Source organism: Balaenoptera musculus, chromosome 18 (assembly GCF_009873245.2).
Source record: "Balaenoptera musculus isolate JJ_BM4_2016_0621 chromosome 18, mBalMus1.pri.v3, whole genome shotgun sequence".
Taxonomy (NCBI): Eukaryota; Metazoa; Chordata; class Mammalia; order Artiodactyla; family Balaenopteridae; genus Balaenoptera; species Balaenoptera musculus.
The window spans coordinates 77,274,895-77,299,273 of record NC_045802.1 but is presented as its reverse complement, the minus strand read 5'-3'; the positions used below and the strand labels follow the sequence as shown (position 1 = coordinate 77,299,273).

The following is a 24,379-nucleotide window of genomic DNA, read 5'->3' as shown; positions in this document are numbered from 1 at the left end:
CTTTAAAAAAAAACAAATGGAGGGGATGATTTGTGGCTTCACTTACTCAACGCATTTAGTGGCACCGAGCACGGGCTCGGGGCGGTGGGGGGTGAGTAAAGCCACAGGTCCTGTCCTCCCTGGTGGAGACAGGTGTCTATTAGCCGCATGACCGAGACCTCCGCTTGGGGTGTGCTGAGCGTCTGCGTCGGGGCTCAGAGGGACGAGGGACAGGCCAGGACAGGAGGGGGACCTGGAAGGGGGCCAGGGACCCCCTGGGAGGTCACAGTCCGCAGACGCCCTGGGAGGTGCCCACCCTCTCCCCAAAGGACCAGAGAGAAGGAGGTCGGCCCAAGGGAGATTTATGCTGTGTTCTCGCTGTGACTTGTCCAACTTAGAAAACACCCATTTCCCCTTAAAACTGAAAAGACAAGGAAGGCCTCAGCCTTCCTGTGTGAAGTGTCCATTCCCAATGGCCCTGCCCAGGCTCTGAGGCGGGGAGCAGCCCTGGGCTGGGCTCAGGACTGTGTCCAGCTGTCCGGATCCTTCTTGAACCTTCTCCAGGGGATTTGCTGTCTGTCCCCCTCGGGGCTGTCACCTGGGGCCTGTGCAGCCCTGATTGGTGCCCACGGGCAGGTGAGGGAGGGAGGAAGAGGGGGGAGGAGGTCTGAGGGGCCCAGGGCCGTCTGCATCCGCTGTCGCTTCCCCACTCTGGGCAGGTAGGGGCCCAGGCTTCAGGGGCGGGGCCAGCCCTCGGCGGCGGGATGTCCATAACTGCTTTGCCGTGTGGTGTGCACAGCGGCACCCAACTTGGCTTGAAAGTGAAGTTGCGCTGTCTTCCCTCAAAGAGAGGGCATTTCCTTAGCGTGCGTGTTCTCTGTTCCGACACACTCACTTCTGAGCTCCTTCTCCAGGAGGTCCGCAGCCTGGGGGTGGGGAGGTGGCCTCGGAGGTGGGGCAGGGCCTTGGGCTCGGGGCGCTCTGCTCCCCCCGGGAGCGCAGACTTGCTTGGTGCCACGTCAGCACGACTGCCACGCTGGGAGGTGGTACAGAGCGTGTCATCGAGGAGCAGGACCCTTGGCGGGAGCGTCGCGTGTAAACATCCCCGTGTGAGACGCAGAAATAGGAGCAAAGCCACGCCACCGCCCATTAGGGGGAAAGCAGGGCCCGGCTGTCTTCCTCGGTCTCGGGGGTTCACTGCGGTGGGCGGACGGGGCTGTGCAGGAACCGCTGGCCCTGGGGACTGGCCATCACCCCGTCTTTCTGCACAGCAGGGTCTCCATGCCGTTCAGCTCCAGCCACACCTACGTTTGGGGTCGCGATTCCATGGTCCCTCCCGGGGGTCCCTGGCGGCATGGTCGGGGGGCACTTCCAGAGAGGAGAGGTAACTGTATCTTTCTCCCCCCACGCCCCCAGGGCGCGAGCAGTTCCATGGCCTGGGCTCCATGTACTGCCGGGGGGCGGCCGCCGTCATCCTCACCTACGACGTGAACCACGCCCAGAGCCTGCTGGAGCTGGAGGACAGGTTCCTGGGCCTGACGGACACGGCCAGCGCCGACTGCCTCTTCGCCATCGTGGGAAACAAGGTGGACCTGAGTGAGGAGGGGCCCGGGGAGGGCGGCCAGGAGGGAGGGCCGGCTGGCGGCGGCGGCGGCGCAGCCCCCAGGCTGCCGAAGCAGGTGCAGCCGGAGGACGCGGTGGCCTTTTACAAAAAGATCCTCAAGTACAAGATGCTGGACGAGAAGGACGTGCCGGCTGCGGAGCAGATGTGCTTCGAGACCAGCGCCAAGACCGGGCACAACGTGGACCTGCTGTTTGAAACCCTGTTCGACATGGTGGTGCCTGTGATCCTGCAGCAGAGGGCCCAGGGGCCGCCGCAGACCGTGGACATCGCCAGCTCCAGGCCGCCCGCACGGACCAGATCTGGGTGCTGTGCCTGACGCGCCCAGGCCCGGCCCCCGGGGTGCACGGACTGTCAGAGGAGCAGATTGGGGGTCACTTTGTATAACTGCACTCGGCGGAGGAGACCGGGTGGAAATGCCAGCCAGTAGCGAAGGTCCCCGTGACTGGTCCCCCACGTACGTCGCTGCCCTGGGAGGTGGGGAGTGGATGGACCGTCCAGAGGAGCCCCCTGCAGAGCTGGGCTCCTGGAGACCGCCGTCCTCTGGCTGCCCCGTCCTCACACCTGGCCTCTGACAGAAGGTGTTCTGCTGTCTCGGCACCTGTGTGACTTTCAGACGTTTCTGCTCACTGTGATTTATCTTTGGTCCTACCGTTCGGTACTTGTACCCTGATGCATCGTAACGATTCTCGATAAATGTTAATTTATACAAAATCAGGAATCACTGTTTTTATATTGGTTGCAGCATTGTGAACCACACGTATTATTAAAAAGGATTTTGAGAAGAACTTTGATTTAGACTTTATTTGTGCTCCTATAGGCTCCTTGCTGGGGGCGCTCGAGTGATGGCTGTGAGCTTAAGGCACGTCTCTCTATCTTTAAAAGCTGCATTGAATCCTACAAATTCCAGGTATTTAGGTTGGCCCATCTGCCTAGTTGTCTTGAAGACACGAGTTACAATAATAGAAGCAAAACTAAAAGCTCTGTCTCTGCTGACCTCTGTGTGGGTTGCCCGTGCAGTTGCTGAATAGGAAACGTCTTTTCCGGGCGTGGGGTGTGGCTTTGTTCTTAGGAGATGCCAAGACAGGGAAGCTGTGAGACAGCAGTTTTGTTTTCTTAGAAATTTAATGGAAAACAAGTAGGTCAGGCTTGGGGCTCTCTGTTGGGAAAGGGGTGTCTCAGCCAGCTTGGCAGCTGTAATGAAACACCGCAGACCTTTATTTCTCAGTCCTGAGGGCTGGAAGCTACATTGAGGTGCCAGCCGACTCAGTTTCTGGTGAGGGCACTCTCCTGGCTTGTAGATGGCCACCTTTCTGCATGTGTCCTCACGTACTGGAGGGAGAGAGAGCTCTGGTGACTCTTTCCTTACAAGGGCACTAATCCCGTCATGGGGGCCCCAACCTCATGGCTTCATCCAAACCTGATTACCTCCCAAAAGCCCCACCTCCAGACACCATCCCATCTGGGGGTTAGGACTTCAACATATGGATGTTGGGAGACACAAGCATTCAGTCCTTGACAGGAAGCAAAGTGGGGCTGGTGAACAATGTTTCATGAGCAGTAGTTTTTTTGGGGAGGTGTTCAGTGTTTTTGCGGAGGGCCCATGATCTCTGATTCTGCAGCCTCTAGCCCTGCCTCTGCTCCCGGGTGGTGCACGTCCTCCGGGTAAGCAAACGAGCCCCATCTGTGTGATGGAAACACCAGCAGAGTCCCCTGTGTGTGACTGGGGAGGCCTCAATTGAGATGCCCTGTTACTGAAGCAGATCTCGAGGTCTAAAACTTCCATTTTGCAACCGTAGCCCGTTCAAAAGTGAAAACGAGTCAGTCTGATTACTTTTCATTGACGTGGCTTAGTTTCCCATTTAGTGGTTGGAAGTTGTATTTATTTTTCCGTGAAGTGTGTCTTTGCTAGTGAGACGTCTGGGAGACCCAGGAACTTGTCTTTGAGGACTGTGGAGGGGAAAAAGCATCCTAGGAAATTATTTCTGTCTTCGTACTTGAAGGCAGGGGTGGCTAAGTTCCCACAGCCCTTTCCTCCTGAATAGTCTAATTCTCTTGCCCATCTGCTCTGAGCGCCCCCAGCTCGTGCCCTTGAATGACCCCGTGTTCTGGAGGATGGCCCAGGACGGCACCTTCTCCAGCAACAACACGTAAGCATTGCACCCTCACTGCTGCCCTAAAAAGTAGGCTTCACTCTGGGCTCTGACCCAAGTGGACTTTGGGTGCCAGCCTGGGCTCTCGCCGGGGAGACTGGTCCTGGGGTCTGAGCCTGCTCACGGGTTTCCAGCCGTGGTCGCTCGCGGGCCCAGTTCCCGACCAGGGAACCAGGTCAGTTCTGGGGAAGCTTCAGCTGCTTTAGTGAGCTAGCCAGTGGAGAAGGAGGGGATCCTCTGCTGGATGCGGGTTCGAGCTGGGACCTCAAACATTCCTTCTTTCCCTTTGATCAAATGCAGCTGCTCTGTGGCTGGGAGGCCATGGACAGCCGTGGGTTAACCTGCTGAGCCTGGCCCAGGAGCCATCGCTGCAGACTTTCACCCGAGTGTCCTCAGAAACCTTCTCAACAGCAGCTCCTGGCCAGGCATTTCCTGGTGGCCTCGAGGTGTCCTGCGTGGGAAGTTTTGAGGGGGGTTATGTTGTAATCTGGGTGTTGGAAACCATGGTTCCCCCTTTTCACAGGCCGCTAGGCTGGTGTCTTAAGAGAACCGCTTTGTCATTTCTGAACCCGACCTCCTGGTTGAATCAGCTCTGCCCGCTGTGCCAGCAACCCTCTCCCGCAGACGTCCGGCAGCTCCACCTCCAGCAAGGTCTCCCTCTGGCCGAGGTGCGCCGGGGCTCAGAGGCCGGTTGCTGTGGGCGGTGGATCGGAGGTGGTTTTGTCCTCCCGAGAGAAGGGGGATGGAGCTGACTCGTGCTCTACCTCCGAGCTCCGCGCCGGCCCTGCACACGCGGAGCACCTGCGCCGATGACCGCAGACCGCCTGAGGGGGGCGAGCCCTGGGCACTTGCTCTTGTGTCCAAGAGCAAGAGGTGGGGTGGTCTCCCCAGGAGTCTGGAATGTTCTGAGGCAGAATCTGCTCCTGCTGTGGCTGATGGAACCGGGGGCTGTTCTTGCCTTTGTGTAACGAGGCAGGGCCAGCCCTCCTCTGCACCCCACCCCGCCTGCCCTCATTATGTCACACCCCCTCCCCGTTCCCTTACTTAGCACTTGGCCCGATCTTTTCCACTTCTCGAAGCGGGACCCTTTGGCCTGCCCTGTCAGAGCGGGGCAGAGTTGCTGGGTCTGCAGTGTAGACCCTGCACACAGTGTGCCCGCTCTGGATGCTGTTGGGCCCCATCCTCCCTCTCTGGGTCCTGGAGAAAGGCCGACCTTCCCTCCCTTCCCGTGCGTTGACCTTGAGCTCACTGCCCCTCCCCCAGCAGGAGGGTCTGCAAGGCAGCTGGTTTGGGGGTGTGAGGACCCAGAACCCGGGCAAGGAAAGGTGCATCTAGAGCTGGAGTCCCCGGTGGCTGGAGAGGCAGACCCGCCGAGGTCTTGTCCCGGCCTTCCAGGGCCGGGCAGCCCGGAGCCTCCTTCCTTCCTGCGTTCGGCTTGGCTGTTCCGGCTTCTAGCAGGCAGACGCTCACTGCCCAAGACACGAGCAGCGCCCCTCACTTTACTCCATCTGGTCCTTTCCCGGAAGAGTCCTGAGGCACAGAGGGAGTCTCCTCGCTGCTCATCTCACGGGCCCAGGGCTGCTGGCGTCGGTCGCAGGGAGGAGGGCCGGGTGGGTCCCCAGGCCCCTGCCCACCCTCCTCCCTCGGCTTCACCTGCCCATTCCTCCAGGAGGTGCGGGGACCCCCAACAGACTCCTAATCCACGTGCAAGAATTCCTTCCCAGGAGCCCTGCAGGTAAATCCGACTCTTTCTAGGTGTGGAATAAGGGCTAAGGCAGCTCCAGGCGAGAGTGTGGGTCTCCCTGTCAGAGAAGCTGGACCCTGACCTCCAGATCGTCAAACGGCCTCTGTGGAAATGGCTGCAGTTTTATGACTGTTTTACGCCATCGAATGACCCACAGGCTCCAAGTCAGCCTCCCTCTAGGGCCCTTTGCTCCTGAACTTGGCCGTGGAAGGAGGCAGGGCCCCCGTTGGTCAGCCCTGCGCTTGGCAAGGCCCCCGGCAGTCAGCAGGCCGGTGGGGAGGGTGTCGGAGGCCCCCAGGGTGCGCCTCCCCCCCAGTCACCGGGCCAGCGTGGAGTTGGGGCTCCATCAATGGCAGCGACTTGGGGAAGGCGACTCAGTGTCTGGGGGGCTTGGGCTGGAGTGCCTGCTGACTAGCCTTGCTGTGTCATTTCACCCACTTGACTCACCCCCCTTTGGTGGAACCTCCTTAGTTGTAAAATGGAGCGGGCGTCCCTGCCTCACAGAGGGTGGCAGGCGGGGGACACCCCGGGAGAGCCCTGAGCACAGGGCTGCGGCAGTGGGGACGAGTGACTGTCCCCCAAGGTGTGACCGTCAGCGCGATGGGGGGAACTGGCCGGAAAGACATTCTTTCCCTTTCTCAGTAATGTCAAAAAAAAGTCGGATTCACCCGAGAACACTTTGCTTTGTGAGCTCTGACTTTATACCTTTTAAAAAATTTGTTTTTAGGGATTGTGAATGATGTTTGACTGGGAAGTACAGGAACTGGAAAAGGTGCTTTCTCTCCCGAGGGATGTGTGCGCACGTGCATGCATGTGAGTGCATGTATGTGCAGTGTGACGCGCGTGCACGGGTGTGGGTGTACGTGTGCACGTGAGTGCGTGTATGTGCAGTGTGACATGCGTGCACGGGTGTGGTGTACGTGTGCACGTGAGTGCGTGTATGTGCAGTGTGACACGCGTGCACGGGTGTGTGTACTGTGCATGTGAGTGCGTGTATATGCAGTGTGACATGTGTGCATGGGTATGCATGTACGTGTGCACGTGAGTGCATGTATGTGTAGTGTGATGCCTGTGCACCTGTGTATGTGTACATGTGCATGTGTATGTGCATGTGTGACGCATGTGCACTGCGTGTGAAGGCGTGTATGTGCAGTGTGACGTGTGTGCACGGGTATGCGTGTACATGTGCATGTGAGTGTGTGTATGTGCACATGTGATGCCTGTGCACTCGTGCATGTGTACATGTGCATGTGTATGTGCATGTGTGACGCATGTGCACGGGTGTGGTGTATGTGTGCACGTGAGTGCATGTATGTGCACGTATGACACGTGTGTGCACGGGTATGCGTGTACATGTGCATGTGAGTGTGTGTATGTGCACGTGTGATGCCTGTGCACTCGTGCATGTGTACATGTGCATATGAGTGCTTGTATGTGCACGTGTGACGTGTGTGCACGGGGGCATGCACATGCACAACACCAGCACGTGTGCCTTTAGTAAACATCCACCAACAGTGGAAGCTGATGCTGGGCACAGGTGGGGCCCAAGAGCCGCACTCCCCGGCATCCGGCGGTCTCAGCCCTGGTGACCACGCCACCCAGAAGTCGCTGGACGCCTGCGATGGCTGTCCCTCCCTGACGTGGTGCCCAGGGGCTGGTCCTTCTCAGGGGTTCAGGGTAGCCGCTCTGCCGGCCCAAGTCCATACGCTATTTGGGGCAGTGGTGTGGCTGGGCACCCGGCAGGTTTTGAGCCTGGTGGGAGGGGGCAGGCCGGGGCCCACGTGAGGACCGGTCACTCCAAGGAGGGTGCTGGGAGAAGTGGGCTCAGTAACCTGCGGTGGGAGACGGGGCGAGGGAAGATCCCGCAGGTGAGGAGGGGGCTCGGGGGGGTGGGAGATGCTCCCAGCTGCTTCCTGACGTTGCACTGGACGTGGACTTGGCTCTCAGATACACCCGTTTCCACCAGCTCCTAAAACGTCCACCGTCCTTTCTTTTCCTCCTGCTTTACATTACTATTAACTGAGGTCCATGCTTTATTTAGATCCCCTTAATTTCACCTAATGTCTTTTCTCTGTTCAGGGTCCCATCTGGACACCACATGACATTTAGTGGTCACATCTCCTTAGGGTCCCCATGGCTCTAACAGCCTCTCAGACCACCTTGTTTTGGTGACCTTGATGGCCTTGAGGGGTACGGACAGGTGTTCTGTAGGATACCCCTTGACTGGGATTTGTCCGACGTGTTCCTCCTGATGCGGCTGGGGTGGAGGTTTGGGAGGAAGAGCACAGAGGTAAGTGCCGTCCTCAGGTCATGCTAACGGGGCTCCCGCTGTTACCGTGACTCATCACCGATCACATGGCCCAGGTGTGTGGGTCACGGTCCCCACGGCACAGGTGCCCTCTCCGCTCCTTCCACACTCTGCTCTCTGGAAGGATGTCGCCAGGCACAGCGCACACGCCCCTCCTTTATGGTAGAATAACTACCCACTTTAACTGGGTGTTTTTACAAGGATTTGTCTCTTCTCCCCATTCATTTATTGATTCCATTGTTATATCAGTGTGGACTCACGGACATTCTTTTGATTCTTTGGGTTATAATTCAGGATGGCTTCCTTCTTGATCACATTATCCTAGCTTTCGTGAACGGGAAGCTGTGTCTGTTGGCTGCTGTGTCCCTTTGACCCATTCCCATCTCTGGGGTTTATTTATTTATTTTTTAAAATTTATTTATTTATTTACTATTTATTTTTGGTTGCGTTGGGTCTTCGTTGCTGCGTGTGGGCTTTCTCTAGTTGCGGCGAGTGGGGGCTACTCTCCTTTGCGGTGCATGGGCTTCTCATTGCGGTGGCTTCTCTTGTAGTGGAGCATGGGCTCTAGGCACACAAGCTTCAGTAGTTGTGGCACACGGGCTCAGTAGTTGTGGCTCGCGGGCTCTAGAGCGCGGGCTCAGTAGTTGTGGTGCACAGGTTTAGTTGCTCCGCGGCATGTGGGATCTTCCCGGACCAGGGCTTGAACTCGTGTCCCCTGCATTGGCAGGCGGGTTCTTAACCACTGCGCCACCAGGGAAGCTCCTGGGGTTTATTGTTGAGTACTTTCTTACTTTCTGGCACCACCTGTGTTCCAGGCTCATCTTGTGTGTTTCCTGCACTCGTCCTAGAATCAGCCATTGCTCCAAGGAGCCCTGGGACCTTTCACTGGAGAAAGTGTCCGAAGCCCAGATCTGGGCTGGGTGTGCCTGTTGCCAGGGGGGCTGGAGGGTGTTTCTTTAGAGCCCTCCAGCTGAGAGCAAGGAAGTACACATGTAGATACTGACGCCCACGTCCAGGGGTCTGTGTTCAGCCAAACCTGGTCCGGCCGCCCTCTCTCACTCTGATCCATCACCTCCCCGCTTCTTCGCTGTAAACCCCGTCTCAGGCGGTGGGAAACACGCTCCCCGCGCCCCCATCCATTCCCTAATTGTTCAGATGCAGCAGACAGTGTGGGTCGAGGCTGCATCAGGGGGAACGCAGCCATGGGGGGGCGGGCCCTTGGCCTTTGGCTTCAGGCCTCCCTCGTTTCCAAAGTTACCCATGTCAGCATTCTCCCCTCCCCCTCCAGTTAGTTCCTAACACCTGCTGTTTCGGATAGGGAGTTTGGGATTGACATGTACACACTGCTATATATAAAATAGATAACCAACAAGGACCTACTGTATCACGCAGGGAGCTCTGCTCAATAATCTCTCACAACCTAGATGGGAAAAGAATTTGAAAAAGAATATATACATGTATATGTAGAACTGAATCACTTTGCTGTACACCTGAAACTATCACATTGTTAATCAACTATACTCCAATATAAAATAAAAAGTTAAAAAAAGATCACTTCCTCCAAGAGGAATTCTTTGGTTCAAATATCTCTGCTCTGTATTCCTACTGTACCCCTAATTTCTCCTTTTATAACATTCATGGCGCTTTATTTATTATTATTATTTTTATAAATTTATTTTATTTATTTATTTATTTATTTTTGGCTGCGTTGGGTTTTCATTACTGCGTGCGGGCTTTCTCTAGTTGTGACGAGCAGGGGTTACTCTTTGTTGCGGTGAGCGGGCTTCTCATTGCAGTTGCTTCTCTTGTTGTGGAGTACGGGCTCTAGGCACGCGGGCTCAGTAGTTGTGGCACACGGGCTTAGTTGCTCCACGGCATGTGGGATCTTCCCGGACCAGGGCTCGAACCCATGTCCCCTGCATTGGCAGGTGGATTCTTAACCACTGAGCCATCTGGGAAGCCCATGGCGCTTTATTTTAATTACTTTTTTTATTGCCTGTATCCCCCAGTAAACTAAAATTTCTATGGGCAGGCACTGTGTCTTGTTCAGTGTGGTATTCTTACCACTCAGGACAACTGATGTGTGCCTTCAACAAATAGGTTCTCAAAAAAATACTTGTCAAAGGAATAAATAAATATATATGCCACATTTATAAATAATAAAAAAAAAAGAGCGATGGCCTCTTTCTGGGAACAGCAGCCTGGAGGTAGGGCCACGTCCAGGTGTGATCTGAGCCCGGGTGTCCCTCGGGCGGATGGACGAGGTGGACACCTCTGTGCTCACGTCACCCTCCCCAGTGGCTCACCCGTACCTGTGGCACTTGCTGAGTGTGCTGACCGGGCCACGTGCCACGTAGCTCTCGAGTGGCAGGGTTGCCATTTCCCGTATTTATACCCTGCAAACCGTTCACTTGGGTTTGTCCTGCCGCTTCACGGTCCTCCCGCAGCTCGATATCACCCCTTCTGTGCGTGTCAGGAATTTCCCTTCAGAAGGGTTCCACCTCACCCCTGCACAGCCTATTTTGGATACCTCTTGTCCGTGGGAACATTTTTTTTATATAATTTTTTTAACCCTTTAATTAATTTATTTATTTTTGCCTGTGCTGGGTCTTCGTTTCTGTGCGAGGGCTTTCTCTAGTTGCGGCGAGCGGGGGCCACTCTTCATCGCAGTGCGCGGGCCTCTCACTATCGTGGCCTCTCTTGTTGCGGAGCACAGGCTCCAGACGCGCAGGCTCAGTAGTTGTGGCTCACGGGCCCAGCTGCTCCGTGGCATGTGGGATCTTCCCAGACCAGGGCTCGGACCCGTGTCCCCTGCATTGGCAGGCAGATTCTCAACCACTGCGCCACAGGGAAGCCCTGTGGGAACATTTTTAAAACCCTCCAATGGCAGCGAGTCTCCAACCCCTTCTTCTTGAGGCTGGGACACGTCACCAAACTCACACGATGGTGAGCACGCCAGCTCTCTTGGGGCCCTTCCACACGTAGGAACGGATTTAATTCTCAGGACGCCACCGTGGCGAGCAGGGTCTTCGGTTCAGCTCACCTCGTGGCCCCCAGGCACAGAGCTGCCCCGGGGTCCACCCGACTCGCTCTTCTCAGGCAGCGGGAAGCTGGAGCGATACTCCAGGACTTTCTCCGTCTTTCCTGGTGCCCCTCTGACCAGCCAGGGTGCTTCCAGAGGCATCTCCTCTGGTTTAACGTGGGTCCTGGCATCGTCTGTGCGAAGGGTGAGGAAAGCCACCTTATGAAGCGGTCGCGAGACAGTGATTCTAGTCTCAGGGCACCCACTCTCTGGAAAATGGGGGGGCAGCATCGGCCACTCAAGTACGCTTAGCTTCCGGGGTGGTGGTTACTCTCAGCCCTGAGAAACTAGACCAGAAAAATCTCACGCAACGTGCAAGGGTCTGTGAAGGGCAGAGTTTGAATTTTCAAGGTTCAGAAGGTTGGCTGTTTGATCCAGACTAGGAATCTTCACCTGCTATCCTTGCACAGGATCATGAGCTTCGTTGTACAAACCGATGTTGGGGTTATGGATTATTTGTTTGTGTTCGGTTTATATTTTATGGTCAACATTTTGGAATCCAATTATGTATCGAGATTTTGATCTTGGTCTTCTCGCCTTATGTATTTTAGGTGTGAGGTTCAGTGTTTAATGCTGGGCACCTACCTCTGATGTGCGAACCTCACAGAGGCATCAAAGCTAAACCATGTGAAATCGTGCATATGAAACTTTTGAAAATTATAAAACACTATAGAATTTAAAGAATCTTTAAAACAGCTGTCCCATCACCTCCCTGTGCTGGGCATCTTTCAGGCCCTGGCCTCAGCCTCTAGGCTCACCTTTTCCGCTGCAGCTGTTGCTATGGAAACCAGATGTCCACAGGTATAGCCTACAATGCTTTGCATCAGCTTCACCTGGTTCTCTGATACCTCAACCTGGGGTGCTAGGAGCCCACTCAGCCCCATGTAAGGCAGCCTGACCCCTGGGGGCAAGAGCTGGAGGCTGAAAACGTGCCTTTCCCACGCCTGGGGGGGGACCATCTGAGTGTCCCTCTGTGGCCTCCCTCAGTGGGTCCCCGCAGGATTGAACCCTGAGCCCTCCACAGTGGCAGCCCCCTTAGTGAGGTGCCCTGCTTCCTGGGTCGCTCTGCCCAGGCCCCGTTCCACTGCCTGGAGTCATGTCCCCACGTAACCCTCCAGGGCAGAGTCCTTGCCCTGGGCGGCCGCTGGGGGGATGCAGGCCAGGAAGGTGCTGATCTCCTTCAAATAACATTATCACGTGGAATTATTATGGTAACACTGTCACCTTGTTAACTGTAGAAACTGTACTTAGAAAAAGTTTAATATGAGATTGAATTTTAAAGGGTAAAAATAAATTCTGTGAGTTGGGTGCCTGAAGGTCAGCCAGGTTCCAGAGAAACTGAAGCCGGAAATGTGTCTTGGAGGCTATTTCTTGGAAACACTGGGATTTTGTTGGGATGTTGTGCTGGGGCTGCTTGTGTGACTGGAAGTGTGTTTGTGTGGTACCCAGCCTGCTAATCCCCGTGAGTGACGGTGCGGGTGTTTTCTGTAAACATTAACGCATTATAAACACAAACACAGATCCCTGGGAAACGAATGACAACACCACAGGCTTGTGTTCAATCTGCTGAAACTTGGAAAAAACAGCTGTGCGCTGCCGAGCTGGGTGCAGGGCTCGCACTTGGGCCCGGATGCAGTGTTCTGGGGTTCACGGCAAAGTTTGCGCTCTATGGACTTGAGAAAATGAGGCAGGCGATGACTCGGGGTATAAAAACGTTCAAAGCGAACTTTTATTTGGGGGTCGTTACAGAGGATGGAGTAGTCATAGGAATACAATTCTGCACAAAGTACGGAGGGTAAATGTCCAGGGACGGCCTGGGGGCAGTGGAAGCATCACTTCCGACCCTACGAAGTTTGCTGTCACGCAGCCTGGCTGACAACAGACGGTGAGAAGGTCTTCGCTTCTACGTGAGTTTTGCCGAACCCGACGGTCTGTAAGGGGTGGTGGGAAGAGTGATAGCTGGTGTGCGGACATCAGTGGCTTTTACAACAAAAGGCACAGGCGGCCTTCCTGAGAGGACTAGGATCCTTCGCGTGGCCGGCGTTTGGGAGAAGAGGGCGCTGTCACCACGGGGGCCCGGAGAGCAGGGCTGGGTCCACCCCCAGGAGCCCCCCGTGCGGGAACAGCGGGAGTGAGCTCAGGAGCCCACAGGCTGCACACGGCCTCGCCTGTCTATACCTCCCCGTTGAGTTCAGTAAGCGGGTTATCAGTGGCGGCTGAGACTGTAGGGACTACAGAGATACACAGGAAGCAGTTAGCTACACTGAGCGGGGAACCGTCTAGTACGGACGGCCTGAGAGGGAGGGTTCATGGTCTTCCATTTTGGGGGGTCAGGGTGTCCTACAGACGTGGGGAGAGTGGGCAGCGCCTTGGATGCCACGGGGTTATTTGGTCAAAGCGCTGGTGCTGAATTCCTTTGGTAGCCCTTATTTTATTATTCTTTTGGTTTGTTTTTTTAAAGAAAAAAAGATGAAGTCAATTTTTGGGTCGGCATCTGAGGTAATAAGTTAAGAATAAGCACCAAAGTGGCCCCCCGGCTGCGTGTCCCCTGGAGAAGCGTGTCCGGTGGGACGGCCCCGACATCACAGGTTCTTCATGCACACCTGGCAGCGGCTGATGTGTGTGCGAATGAGGCCGGCCTTGAGCGTGTCGGCCGAGGGCGTGCCCTGGAAGCTCTGCTCGGGGATGGTGGTGAGCCAGAAGCTGTACTTGTTGGCATAGTAGTGGCAGGTGCCTCGGGCGCCGTTGCACTCGATGAATGGCGTGGCCCGGAAGTCCTCCAGGCAGCTGCCCGGTGACACCAGCGACTGGCCGCCCCCTTCGTCGCCCGCGGCCGTGTGCTGTGCAGGGGAGGGGGGACAGGGCGGAAGAGATGCCGACACGTTAACTTTTTCTTTTAAAGGAAAAATAAAACAGCAAGGTCCTGCTGTAGAGCACAGGGAACGCTGTGCAATATCCTGGGATAAACCATCAGGGGAAAGAATATGAAAAAGAATGTATATATGTGTATAACCGAGTCACCGTGCTGTATAGTGGAAATTAGCACAACCTTGTAAGTCAACTATGCTTCAATAAAGTAAATTAAAAAAAAAAAAATCAACATGTGGGTCAGAACCAGAGGGTCTATTAAAATTAAGCACCAGGGAATTCCCTGGCCATCCAGTGGTTAGGACTCCGAGCTCTCACTGCCGAGGGCCCAGGTTCGATTCCTGGTCGGGGAACTAAGATCCCGCAAGCCGTGCGGCGCAGCCAAAACAAAAAACAAAAAAATTAAGCACCAAAGTGTCTCCTGCCCTCCTCCTTTGCTAACGTTTATGAAGGGGGAGTACGGGTGCTTTGAATTTTATTATTATTATTATTATTATTTTTTAAAGAAATTCACGTTCTTTTATTTATTTATTTATGACTGTGTTGAGTCTTCATTTCTGTGCGAGGGCTTTCTCTAGTTGCGGCAAGTGGGGACCACTCTTCATCGCGGTGCGCGGGCCTCTCACCATCGCGGCCTCTCTTGTTGCGGAGCACAGGCTCCAGACGCGCAGGCTCAGTAATTGTGGCTCACGGGCCCAGTTGCTCCGTGGCATGTGGGATCTTCCCAGACCAGGGCTCGAACCCGTGTCCCCTGCATTGGCAGGCAGATTCTCAACCACTGCGCCACCAGGGAAGCCCCGAATTTTATTATTTTTTTAAGAAAAGCTCTACTTGCTGATTTTTCTACAGTGAACACGTAATACTAGTGTAATTAGTTTTTTTCAGTCAGAGGGTTGTTAAATTAGCAATTAGTTGCTTGAGATGATTCTGCTTGGGAGACCTGGCCAAGTGTTGGAGGGCATTTTCTTTGCCACTTTCAAGTTCTACTTTCTCTTGGTTTCATAAACATGTTCAGCTTTTACGAAGGGGCATGGTGGGGCCCCGGATCGCAAAGCTTCTCTCTGAAAAGTGCCATCGGGCTCGGTCCAGCGAGCCCAGCGATAAGTGTGGCATCAGAACCCGCGAATTTAGAACAGGAGCACCTTGGCCGCGGTGGGCAGGGCACAGAAGAGGCTGTCCTGTGAGACATTTGGGCAGAAGCCCAGTTTAACCTTTTCTTCAAATGAAGCAGCAAAGAACAAAAGCCTCTGAATAGCTTTCTGCTCACAGAATGCGGAAGCCTTCCCAAACAGGGCTGCCGTGTGTTGTCAGCAGAGACAAGCAGGCGTGTCTTCATGGGGCATCTCAAGCCCCGCTTTGGCCTGAAAGAGCCGAGGCCCTGCTGGTCCCCCCATGCGTGTGCACACACCCACACACGCGTGCAGACACACATGCACACACACACCCCTTTTCCAATGTGCTCGCCTCAGCGGACAAGCCTCTGGCTTTGGGACTCAAGCAGCTGATGTCTCTTAAAAGAATCACTGATTGGGCACTCGGCCTGTGAGGACCTCATTTGAATCGAAAGGAAAAAGTAAACCGATGGCCGGCTGGAGACTTACAGTCGCCACCAGACCAGCTTCGAGAGGGATCATTGAGGTAAGGGGGGGCCGACGTCTTTGCTGCTGTGGCAGCGATGGATCAAAGCGTGTCTTGTGTGCAGACAAGACAGGGACCTTCCCCCAGACAGGCAGGGGGACACTAAGCCGTGTGCTGGCTCTCCGGCGTCTGTGCCAGCAGGTGCTTCCGTGTTCTTGGAAGGGAAGGTGTGGGCAGCGCATCAGTGCCGCCCTGGTTGTACAGCGGGGCGAGGGGACCATGGTCCTCTTGTCATCCGCCTTGGGGGTGTCAAGGGCCAGGCTGGCAGGAGGCACTTACTGAGGATCATGTGTGCTTATCCCTTATCCCGTGACACAGCTCGAGATGTAATTGCTAATAAAAGAAGGGCTGTCTGACCTTTTTGGATACAGTGTAATCACTCCCTTCACAAGGAAGAGGCTCGTTTTTCATTTTTTGAATTTCTCGATGGGACCAGAGCTCTGTCCATCCAGCAAAGCCCCCTGACATGATTAGCTCCTGAAAAGCATACAGTTGCCTGTCCCAGCACAGAACTTAGTATCCTGTTGCTTCAAATTATTACAGCAGCAATACCTTAAAAAATGTTAAAAAATCAACACTTGTTTGTCTTCTCCTTCCTTTCCCAGAATCCAGGTTTTTTTTTTCTGTTGTTTTGATAAGATTAGCAAACTTTGTATAATTTATATATATATATAATGTTATTAATATAATTTATGAAATATTTAACACGTTGGGCATCCGGTCAATATAGTGGGAATTACGAAAGTCATAATAAATATAAATGCAATACAAGACCCACCCTCCCCACTGGACTTTCCTTTCTCCCTCTGATGGTAAACAGGAAAATTGTAAGGGATGCTATCATGATAGCCAAATTTATCCTAATTAAGGCTGTACAAAGGCCTGGTGGCAAATTAATGGGTCCCTTCTGGGTGGGGGCAGCCCCAGGCCTAACATGGCTCAATGAGCAAAGTGCAGGCTGTATTCCAGCTCTCACTCCTCCCCCGGGCCAGGTGCCCTTGTGCAGTGCACAACCTGAACAACTGCCCTGATTAGTCTTACAAAGGCCAGGATGTGGCTGGGGAGAGGAACTCAGTTTGCACCTGGGCCCGTGCGCTGAGAGAGCAGGCAAGCACCACGTACCATGAGGAAGGAATATCCGATCCACAAGCTCCGCCATCCAGCCGGGCAGTGGGGGATGGAGACGTCCTGGCTGTGGACGGCGATGGCAACGGCCGGGGCTTCGCACACGGAGCAGCGGCTGATGTAGGGCCTGATGTCCTCCTCGGCCACAGGCATCATGGGCAGCGGGGCGGTGGTGGAGAGCCAGTAGGACTTGTCGTTCCGGCTGGCGTAGTAGCAGATATCGCCAGGGTTGCAGTACAGGAAGGGCATGGTGCTGAACCGGGCCAGGCAGGAGCCCGCCAGCCCTGCGGTGCAGGGAGGGACCGTCACGGCTGAGCGTGCCGGGAATATGCCCCTCCAGGCCCCCGGCGGGGCTCAGCCATGCGCGGGGCGGGGTGGAGGGCGGGCTTGGGCTTTCCAATCCCTCAGGGGCTGACTCCACGGCACTGTGCCCTTCCGAGGTTCCCGCACACCTCGGGACCAGGCTGGGTCAGAGGGAGGGGCGACTTGGCGAATAGCAGCCTGGTGAGGCCCGTGTCGGGGGGTCTTAAAGCACCAGCCCCCAGCACCCACCGATGGCATCCCAGATGGGGGCCTGGCTCATGGCACCCAGGTGCCTCCCAGAGGGACTCTGGCTACTCTGCCCCCCAGATAACTCCACCAACTTCATCTTAGGGCCCGAGTGAGTTATTTCCCCTTTCACACTGACTGCTTTCCAGCTGAGAGCCGGGTGTCTGCTCTGTCCTCTGAGGCCTGCCGGGCCCTGTGCTGGCCTTGCCCTGTCCCTGCTGTTTTAGGCCCTTATTCTTGTTTGCTTTGTCTCGCTTAAAAAAAAAACCACCAAACTTATCTGGACGGGAAGGTGCACAAATCATCGGGTTCAGCCCAACAGATCTCCCCACCACACGCGTGGCCACCCTCCCTCCAAGCCCCCAATTTTAGTACGTGTTGGCCACGTTTTCTATGGGCTGTTAGGTCTTTTAAATTCCTTTTGGCAACCAGGCTTCCTTGGATAAATACCAGCACACACGCCCCCGTATCCACTCTGTGGGGTTCTAAGTGCCTCCCAGCCCCTCCCAGCCCCGGCCTGACGGCTTATACACCGTGGGGCAAGAACGGGGAACCGCTGGCAGCCCCCAGGGCACGGGGCAGTGAGAGGCCGGGCCGCGTGAGCCTGCAGAGCCCCCTGAGGGCTACGGGGCAGAGTCTGCTTCCCGACCCCAGGTTAGGGGCACCTCGGTGCCTTCTGAGGACTCAGCAACCTCACTGGGGCCGCGGGGTCCTGCCGCCTCCAGGGGGGCTGGCCGGGCTCGGCAGGCGGTACCTACCCAGATCCTGGTTGTGGGCCTTCTCCTGGCCCTCGAAGTACAGCAGGCTGTATCCGCTCCAGAGCTTGTTCATGCCCACGGGGCACATGGGCTCCTGCTCCGTCTGGCTGTGCTTCACCAGGAGGTGCCCGATGCTGACGCTGCGGCCGGGCATGCCGGGCAGGCCGGGGCTCCCGGGGCGGCCTGGCTCCCCTGGGACCCGAGACAGAGAGGCCGCCTCGCAGCTGCCGCGCGGACCGCAGCCCACGTGCTGGCTGCGCGCGCGGCGGCATTCACAGCCCTGCTCTGCCTTTCCCTGAGGGCCGGGGTCTCGGTGGCTCTGCCCTTCGGGACCAGGAGGCTCCTGGGGAGGACTCGCCCCCCACCCCATCCCCGTGCCCTAACGTGGGACCACAGTGATGGGAGTGAACAAGGGGCAGGGACTCAGCCTCCCCCGCGAGCCGTCCCCCAAGGGCGCCCCGTTCTGAGCAGGAATTAGAGCATCAGGAAGTCAGAGGGTCACGGAAGCACCGTGTCCAGCCCCGCCCACCTCCTCTACCCCAGGCGGCAGGCCCCGCTGCTGATGCTTCGGGGAGCGGCCCTTCCCAAGGTTAGAAGCCCCCCTCCCCAGATGTCCAGCCGGGGGCCCGATTCTGGCCCTGACGCTGCAGAACGGCTGATCTGCCCCCAACAGAACAACGCTCCAGACCTCTGAAATCAGCCGTCCTGGGTGATCCTGCCCTTCTCAGAGGACGTGCCCTCCACCCCGCACTGTCTTGGCCCCTTGCCTGGATGTGCGCCCCCTGCCCCACCATGCGTGTCTCGGGTTTCATCCCCCGCATTTTACACTCTCCTGGCCGTGGGTCGCGAAGTGCCTCCTGCGGTCTGGGCGCTGACCGCGCAGCCCGCCTTTATTGTCAGCACGGCGCTCACACCACGGGCTCAAACCGAGCGCAGGTGCATTACACCAAATCTCAAGACTTTTTTTTTTTTTTTTTTGCATGAATTGCTATTATCTCTGGCCTATCCCATCCTGCACACGTGCAAATAATTTTAAGAAGTCGATGATATAAGACTTCACAGTGGCTCCTGTAATGTAATCGGTGACTTTCAGCTCATAGTTTCCGGCCTTCAAGAGCTTTAGGAATCTTGTCTCTCGAAATATGTCAGCTGCTTCCTTCTCTGAGGCACCCGCAGATGTCTCAGAGGAAGGAAGGAGGCCGGCCTGTCCTGGGGACTCTGTGCCAGGTGTTCTGCCAGGTGCAGGAGGCAGGGCTGTTCTGCCTTGCCCAGGACCCAGGCTGCAGCGGGGGCCCCAGGCTCTGGGCTAGGGGGTGCAGCCCCTCATCTCTGCTCATCTCGGGGCTCGTCTGACCCCTCCCCGTACACCACGGTCCATTTATCAGACTCACAGCAGGACCTGGAGGAAGCTCCCTGCCCTCTGCCCCCTTCCGTCACCATCACTCACCTTCATAGCCAACGGGCCCCTGCAGCCCCACGGGCCCCTGGTCTCCTCGGAACCCGGGAACAGCTGACACGCCGCCTCTTCCCTGGGGCCCTGCCTTCCCTGGAGTCCCGCGGAAACCTGCACAGCCACGGAGACACGCGTGAGTGCCCCGGGAAGAATGCGACGCCCCGTCACTGGCGTTCAGCCAGTGCTTTCCAGCAGGAGAACAAAAGTGAAAGGAAAGCAAACAGGAAACGAGGGGTGGCCCCGCAGCAGGGCTCCTACCTGGTTCTCCCGGGCGGCCCTGGGGTCCCATCTCCCCCTGAGGCCCCGGAGGGCCTCTCCTTCCCTGCGGACCCACTGGCCCCCGCTGGATGGCAATCCTCTGGGGGATTCCTGCAATCCCCGGGGCGCCCACAGCACCCGGGGCACCTGGAAAGGGAAAAGAAAGGCCAGATGACGCGTGAGGACCACTTTGCTCTCTTGCTCTGGTCTCTAATCCATTTTGACCCACTGAACCAATTCTGGAGCTTCCTTTGAGCCACCGCGCTCTCTAGAGGTGGGGTGGGTGATAACCCACCTGGAAGCCGCTCAGAGCCCTTCCAACAACCCCTGCCACCACCACGTCCCGTGACAGAATGACCTCAGAGGTGTGCCCTCTGAGACTCACCCGGGAAGCCTCGGTCTCCTTTGGGTCCCTTGGGGCCTCGGTCGCCCACACTCCCGGCGGCACCTGTGTTGCCCATGAATCCTTGCTCCCCTCTGGGCCCTTCCGGACAAGCAGAACGTTCAGGACACGTGGGGCTGGGCGGGGGCTCCGGCCATCTCTGACCAGCGCCGCCAGCCTCCCCGAGAGGAGCCCCCCACGGGCACCGACCCTTACCTTTTTCTCCCAGGAGCCCGAACACGCCAGGCCGGCCCTGGGGCCCGGAGTCCCCGACCCATCCTTTGGTCCCTGGGTTTCCAGGGCCTCCTGGACTCCCCTCATCTCCTTTGATTCCAGGAAGAGCCACGGGCCCAGGTGGCCCCGGGGGACCTCGGTAACCTGTCGGCATCAGTCCCAAGAAAGGCGAGTGTACACAGGAGGAAGGCACAGTCCCGGCCAGGAGGCCGGATGCAAAGTCACCCATTTAGGGGACCGGCTTTGGGAAGTCTGTAACACTGGGCAACTTTGGTTCTTATTGTGGTAAAATATACGTAACATAAACGTTAACATTTTAACCATTTTTAAGCGTACAGTTCAGTGGCATGAGGTGCATTCACACTGCTGTGCAACCGTCACCACCATCCTTCTCTGAACTTTTTCATCTTCCCAGCGGAAGCTCTGTCCCCATTAAACACTAACTCCCCCTCCCCCGGCTCCTGGCCCCCACTATCTACTTTCTGTCTCTATGAATGTGGTTACTTGGGGACCTCCTATCAGACAGAACGTGCCCTTTTCTGTCTGGCTTATTTCACTCAGCATCATGCCCTCAAGGGGACGATGAAAGCGTTCTATCCCTCAAGCAATCAGGTCGTGGCCAGCTCCGGTCCCCAGAGATCCCAATGTATCCAAGTGTGAGCCCTGCTTACCTTCCAGGCCAAATATCCCAGGTGCACCTACGTCACCTGGTAACCCAGAGATGTTGGAAGGGGGGGTGATGCCTGGAAACCCCTGAAGTCCTGGACTCCCGACCGGGCCTCGTTCCCCTTAGGAGGGAAATAGAAGTTGGTTAGCACCAGCACCCAGCTTTTCATCTCGTTTCCTCTCTGTGCCCTCACCCGTCCAGGAGCAGGGCCAACAAGGAGAGGCAGTGATGGAAGGTGCCCAGCGCAGGCTCTCAGGGCGGGTCTGGGGAGACAGGGGCCGCGCTGCCTGTCCCCATTCCCACCAGCCCTCTCCTGCTGCCTAGAGGGTCCCGTGGACCTGCCTCTGCTGGGACGTTGTCCTCACCGGCATGCTACCTGCTCAAGGGACAGCTGATGGGGCTACCTGTGGGTGACACCTGGCCCTACCCTGAGGGGAGGGCGTCACTGACAGGGCAGCCCTGTTGGCCCAGAGAGCACCCGTCGTGGGAAGGCTCAGGATGGCCGGCACTGGTATTTCACTCCTCCCCATGCTGTCCTTCAGGATCCCGGATCCCGACGGATGTCCAGCGTCCTGGGCAGAGTCCGTCCTCACTGCCCACAGATTCTGTACTTGCCATCCTGCTTCCTCAACTGAGACTTACTGGTGACCCCCAGTCAATACCCGCAGCGCTCTCGGACAAGCAGGAGGGGGAGGGTGTTGGAGTCCCAGCTCCGAGTGTCAACAAGGGTCCTCCTACTGTCTATTCAGTGCCACGTTTTCTGCACTTCTGTGCTTTTTGTGGGTGATTTCACTGTTTAGAGTGGCCCCCAAGTGTCATGCTGAAGTGCTGTCCAGAGTTTCAGGAAGGCTGGGATGTGCTTCACAGAGAAAACTGTGTTACACGCGCTTCCCTCAGGACTCAGCTACAGTGCTGGTGGTCCTGTGCTGGTGGCCTGAGCCTGGATCCTCACCCCTGGGTGGGCTGTGCTGGATCCTCAGCCCTGGGTGGAGCTGTGTGAACCCCACGCAGCCCCTCAGGACTCACAGGAAGGCCCCAGTTGGCCGGCCCTCCTCCTCCTCCTGCCTTCATGTCAATGCTGTGGGGCTTGGGTATCAGGGAATTCTGGAGTTTCCACTTAATGAAAGGGGAGAGGGAGGTGACAGACCCTGGAGAATCAGACGATGCGGTCCGTGGGCCTTGAGATCCCCGCCCCCCATAGGAGATCAGGGTCGCTGGTCTCCTCAGGCCTGACTTCTCCTTTGGGGGTCGACGGCTCTAGCTTCGGGGGTAATTCTGACCAGAGCACGGGCGCTCAGGCCCTGGTCTCGGAAGCCCAGGTGTGACGGGCCTGTCTGGTCCAGCACCCCTGCCGGCTGCCCAGACGGCGCCTGTGGACAACACGCCGGGCTGAGCTGGGGGTGGGTGTGGGCCCCGGCCGTCAGGAGACAAGCGCTGGGCACCTGCTGGGGCGCTTCCCTCTCAGTTTCGGTCGAGCCTGGTTTGCTGGTGGATGGGCAGGGCGTGGGGCTGGGGCTTGTGCTCAGCGGCTGAGACCACCCCTCCCTGGCTGCTCCGCCATGGTCCAGGCCTGGCACGCAGGCACAGCTCGGGGGCCGTGATGCACTCGTTCACTCATCTACCCAACACTCCCGTGCGCGTGTCACAGCCAGGGCCCTGTGCCGGGTGCACACCTAAGCCTGGGGGCACCGAGGGGATGGAGTGTGATCTTGTCCGTCCTACAAGGGAGTGTGGTCAATAGCTAACCCCAGCGGAGTACGATTATGACGGCGTATAAACGATGGAACACCAGCGGGAGGTCTGCAACAAGGAATTCTCCCTAGAGGAGCCGGCACCTGCCCCGCCCCCGGCCTCTCATCTCTCAGACTCACAGGCACTGTGGTTCTGGGGGTGCAGATGGTGATACTGGGGTGTTGGCCTCACCTGGGACTCCACGCTCCCCTTTCTGTCCCGGGGCTCCTGTGGGGCCTGGAAGGGTGTTGGCCTCTCCTGGGTCACCCCTGGCCCCGGCAGGACCTGGGAAGCCGGCGTCCCCGTGGATGTCCGCACCTGTGGCCGGGTTGACAAGCAGACGTCAGTGTCTTCAACAGGGCAGAGTCCATTTTCATGAGTGGAGGGATAGTAACGCTCTCAGTGAGACTCAGAAACAGAGAACCCGATGGCAGCCGTGGAGATTTCAGCTTCCTAGGTGGCCTCGGTGCCCCAGACCCTGCCACTTGGAAGGAATCCTGAGGATCGTAACTGAACCCCTTTGCTTTACAGGGGAGACCACCGAGGCCCCCCGGAAAAATCCCAGATTCCAGGACGCAGATGGTCCTGCAGCTGAGACCTGCCGAGGGCTCCAGGCTCCTGGTGCTGAGCCTGAGTTAGGGTGAAAAGGGAAATGCTATTTAAAACCTTCCCTGTTCCCACATCAGGGGATCAAAGTAGTTGGTGTCAGAAAGAGTGACACAACTTGACCATCTCAACTCGAACTGAAATGTTAATTGAAGCATGAGTGTGTGAATTTATATATGATTCCACACATCCAAATTTACCTGTAGACAGATGAACGTTTGATTACGTAAAACATCTATAAAGAGAATATTCTAAAAGCAGTGGTAGAACTATGGGTATTTTTTTTTCTTTTGCTTAAGTGTATTTTTTTTAAGCTTTCCTCTACTCAGCATGAACAACTTTTATAATCTGAAAACAATAAAAGTTGTCCTTAAAAGAGATATATTAATAATATGCCCTACAAATATTATTAGTCCAATTAATACATTTTAAAAATTAAATGCAAAGACAGGGCATTAAGATTTAAGATGAAAGGAACTAAATTTAAAATAAAGAAATTTCAGGGAAGTCACCGAGAGTTTTGCACATGTGATGGCAGCTTCCCAGAGGGGACAAGGGTAAAAGGGAAGCTTTCTGCACAGAGGGGATCTCATCCCCTTTGAGGAATAGATGGACACGCAGATGGTATTCTGAGATCCCAGGAGGGGCTAATCGTGCAAACCTCATTCTGTCATTGGCTTTTGGAAAGGATGGGCTTTGTATCTCCTTCAGGAAAAAAAGTATTACAATAACTTCCAAGAGCAGCTTCTAACAATTTCTTAAAGGTCTCTCTTCTCCTTACGAACACCCCGCCCTGCCAAAACCCCCATACGCCACTGCTGTGAAGGGAATTGTCTTTTCTAAACCCATCTGTCAAAGCCCTAACCTGCCATGTGATGGGGTCTGGAGGTGGGCCTTTGGGAGGCGTTTGGGGTGAAAGGGCCCCTGATAGGATTGGCGTCCTTATAAGAAGAGATACCAGAGAGCTTGCTCTCCTTCTCCACCGCGTGCGGACACAGCGAGAAGCCAGGAAGAGGGTCCTCACCCGGACTCTGCCGCAACGGCACCCACCCCAAACTTCCCGCCTCCAGAGCTGGGAGGGGTAACTGCCTGTTGGTTGGGCCCCCGGCCTGCAGCGTTTTGGTGGAGGAGCCAGAGGGGACTGAGTCCCCGTGGCCTCAGGGATGGAGCCCGCCCTGCTCTCTGAGCTCCCCGACCCCCGTCCAAGTCCCTGATGGGCTACC

At 56.3% G+C, this 24,379-nt stretch overlaps 2 protein-coding genes across 2 annotated transcripts in view; one reads left to right on the top strand and one right to left on the bottom strand.

Moving 5' to 3' along the window:
• RAB20 (RAB20, member RAS oncogene family) overlaps positions 1-2,388 on the top strand; it is a 33,932-nt gene extending 31,544 nt beyond the window's left edge. Inside the window, exon 2 of the mRNA XM_036831173.1 lies at positions 1,396-2,388. Coding sequence (XP_036687068.1) covers positions 1,396-1,919 — 524 coding nt within the window. The 3' untranslated portion in view covers positions 1,920-2,388. The remainder of the gene's footprint in view (positions 1-1,395) is intronic.
• Positions 2,389-12,594: 10,206 nt separating this feature from the next.
• Positions 12,595-24,379, bottom strand: part of COL4A2 (collagen type IV alpha 2 chain) — a 177,934-nt gene continuing 166,149 nt past the window's right edge. The window contains exons 40-48 of the mRNA XM_036831172.1: positions 22,743-22,868; positions 20,824-20,940; positions 20,135-20,296; positions 19,922-20,020; positions 19,537-19,683; positions 19,273-19,389; positions 17,826-18,017; positions 16,516-16,802; positions 12,595-13,727 (exon numbers count right to left, since the gene is read on the bottom strand). Coding sequence (XP_036687067.1) covers positions 13,470-13,727; positions 16,516-16,802; positions 17,826-18,017; positions 19,273-19,389; positions 19,537-19,683; positions 19,922-20,020; positions 20,135-20,296; positions 20,824-20,940; positions 22,743-22,868 — 1,505 coding nt within the window. The 3' untranslated portion in view covers positions 12,595-13,469. The remainder of the gene's footprint in view (positions 13,728-16,515; positions 16,803-17,825; positions 18,018-19,272; positions 19,390-19,536; positions 19,684-19,921; positions 20,021-20,134; positions 20,297-20,823; positions 20,941-22,742; positions 22,869-24,379) is intronic.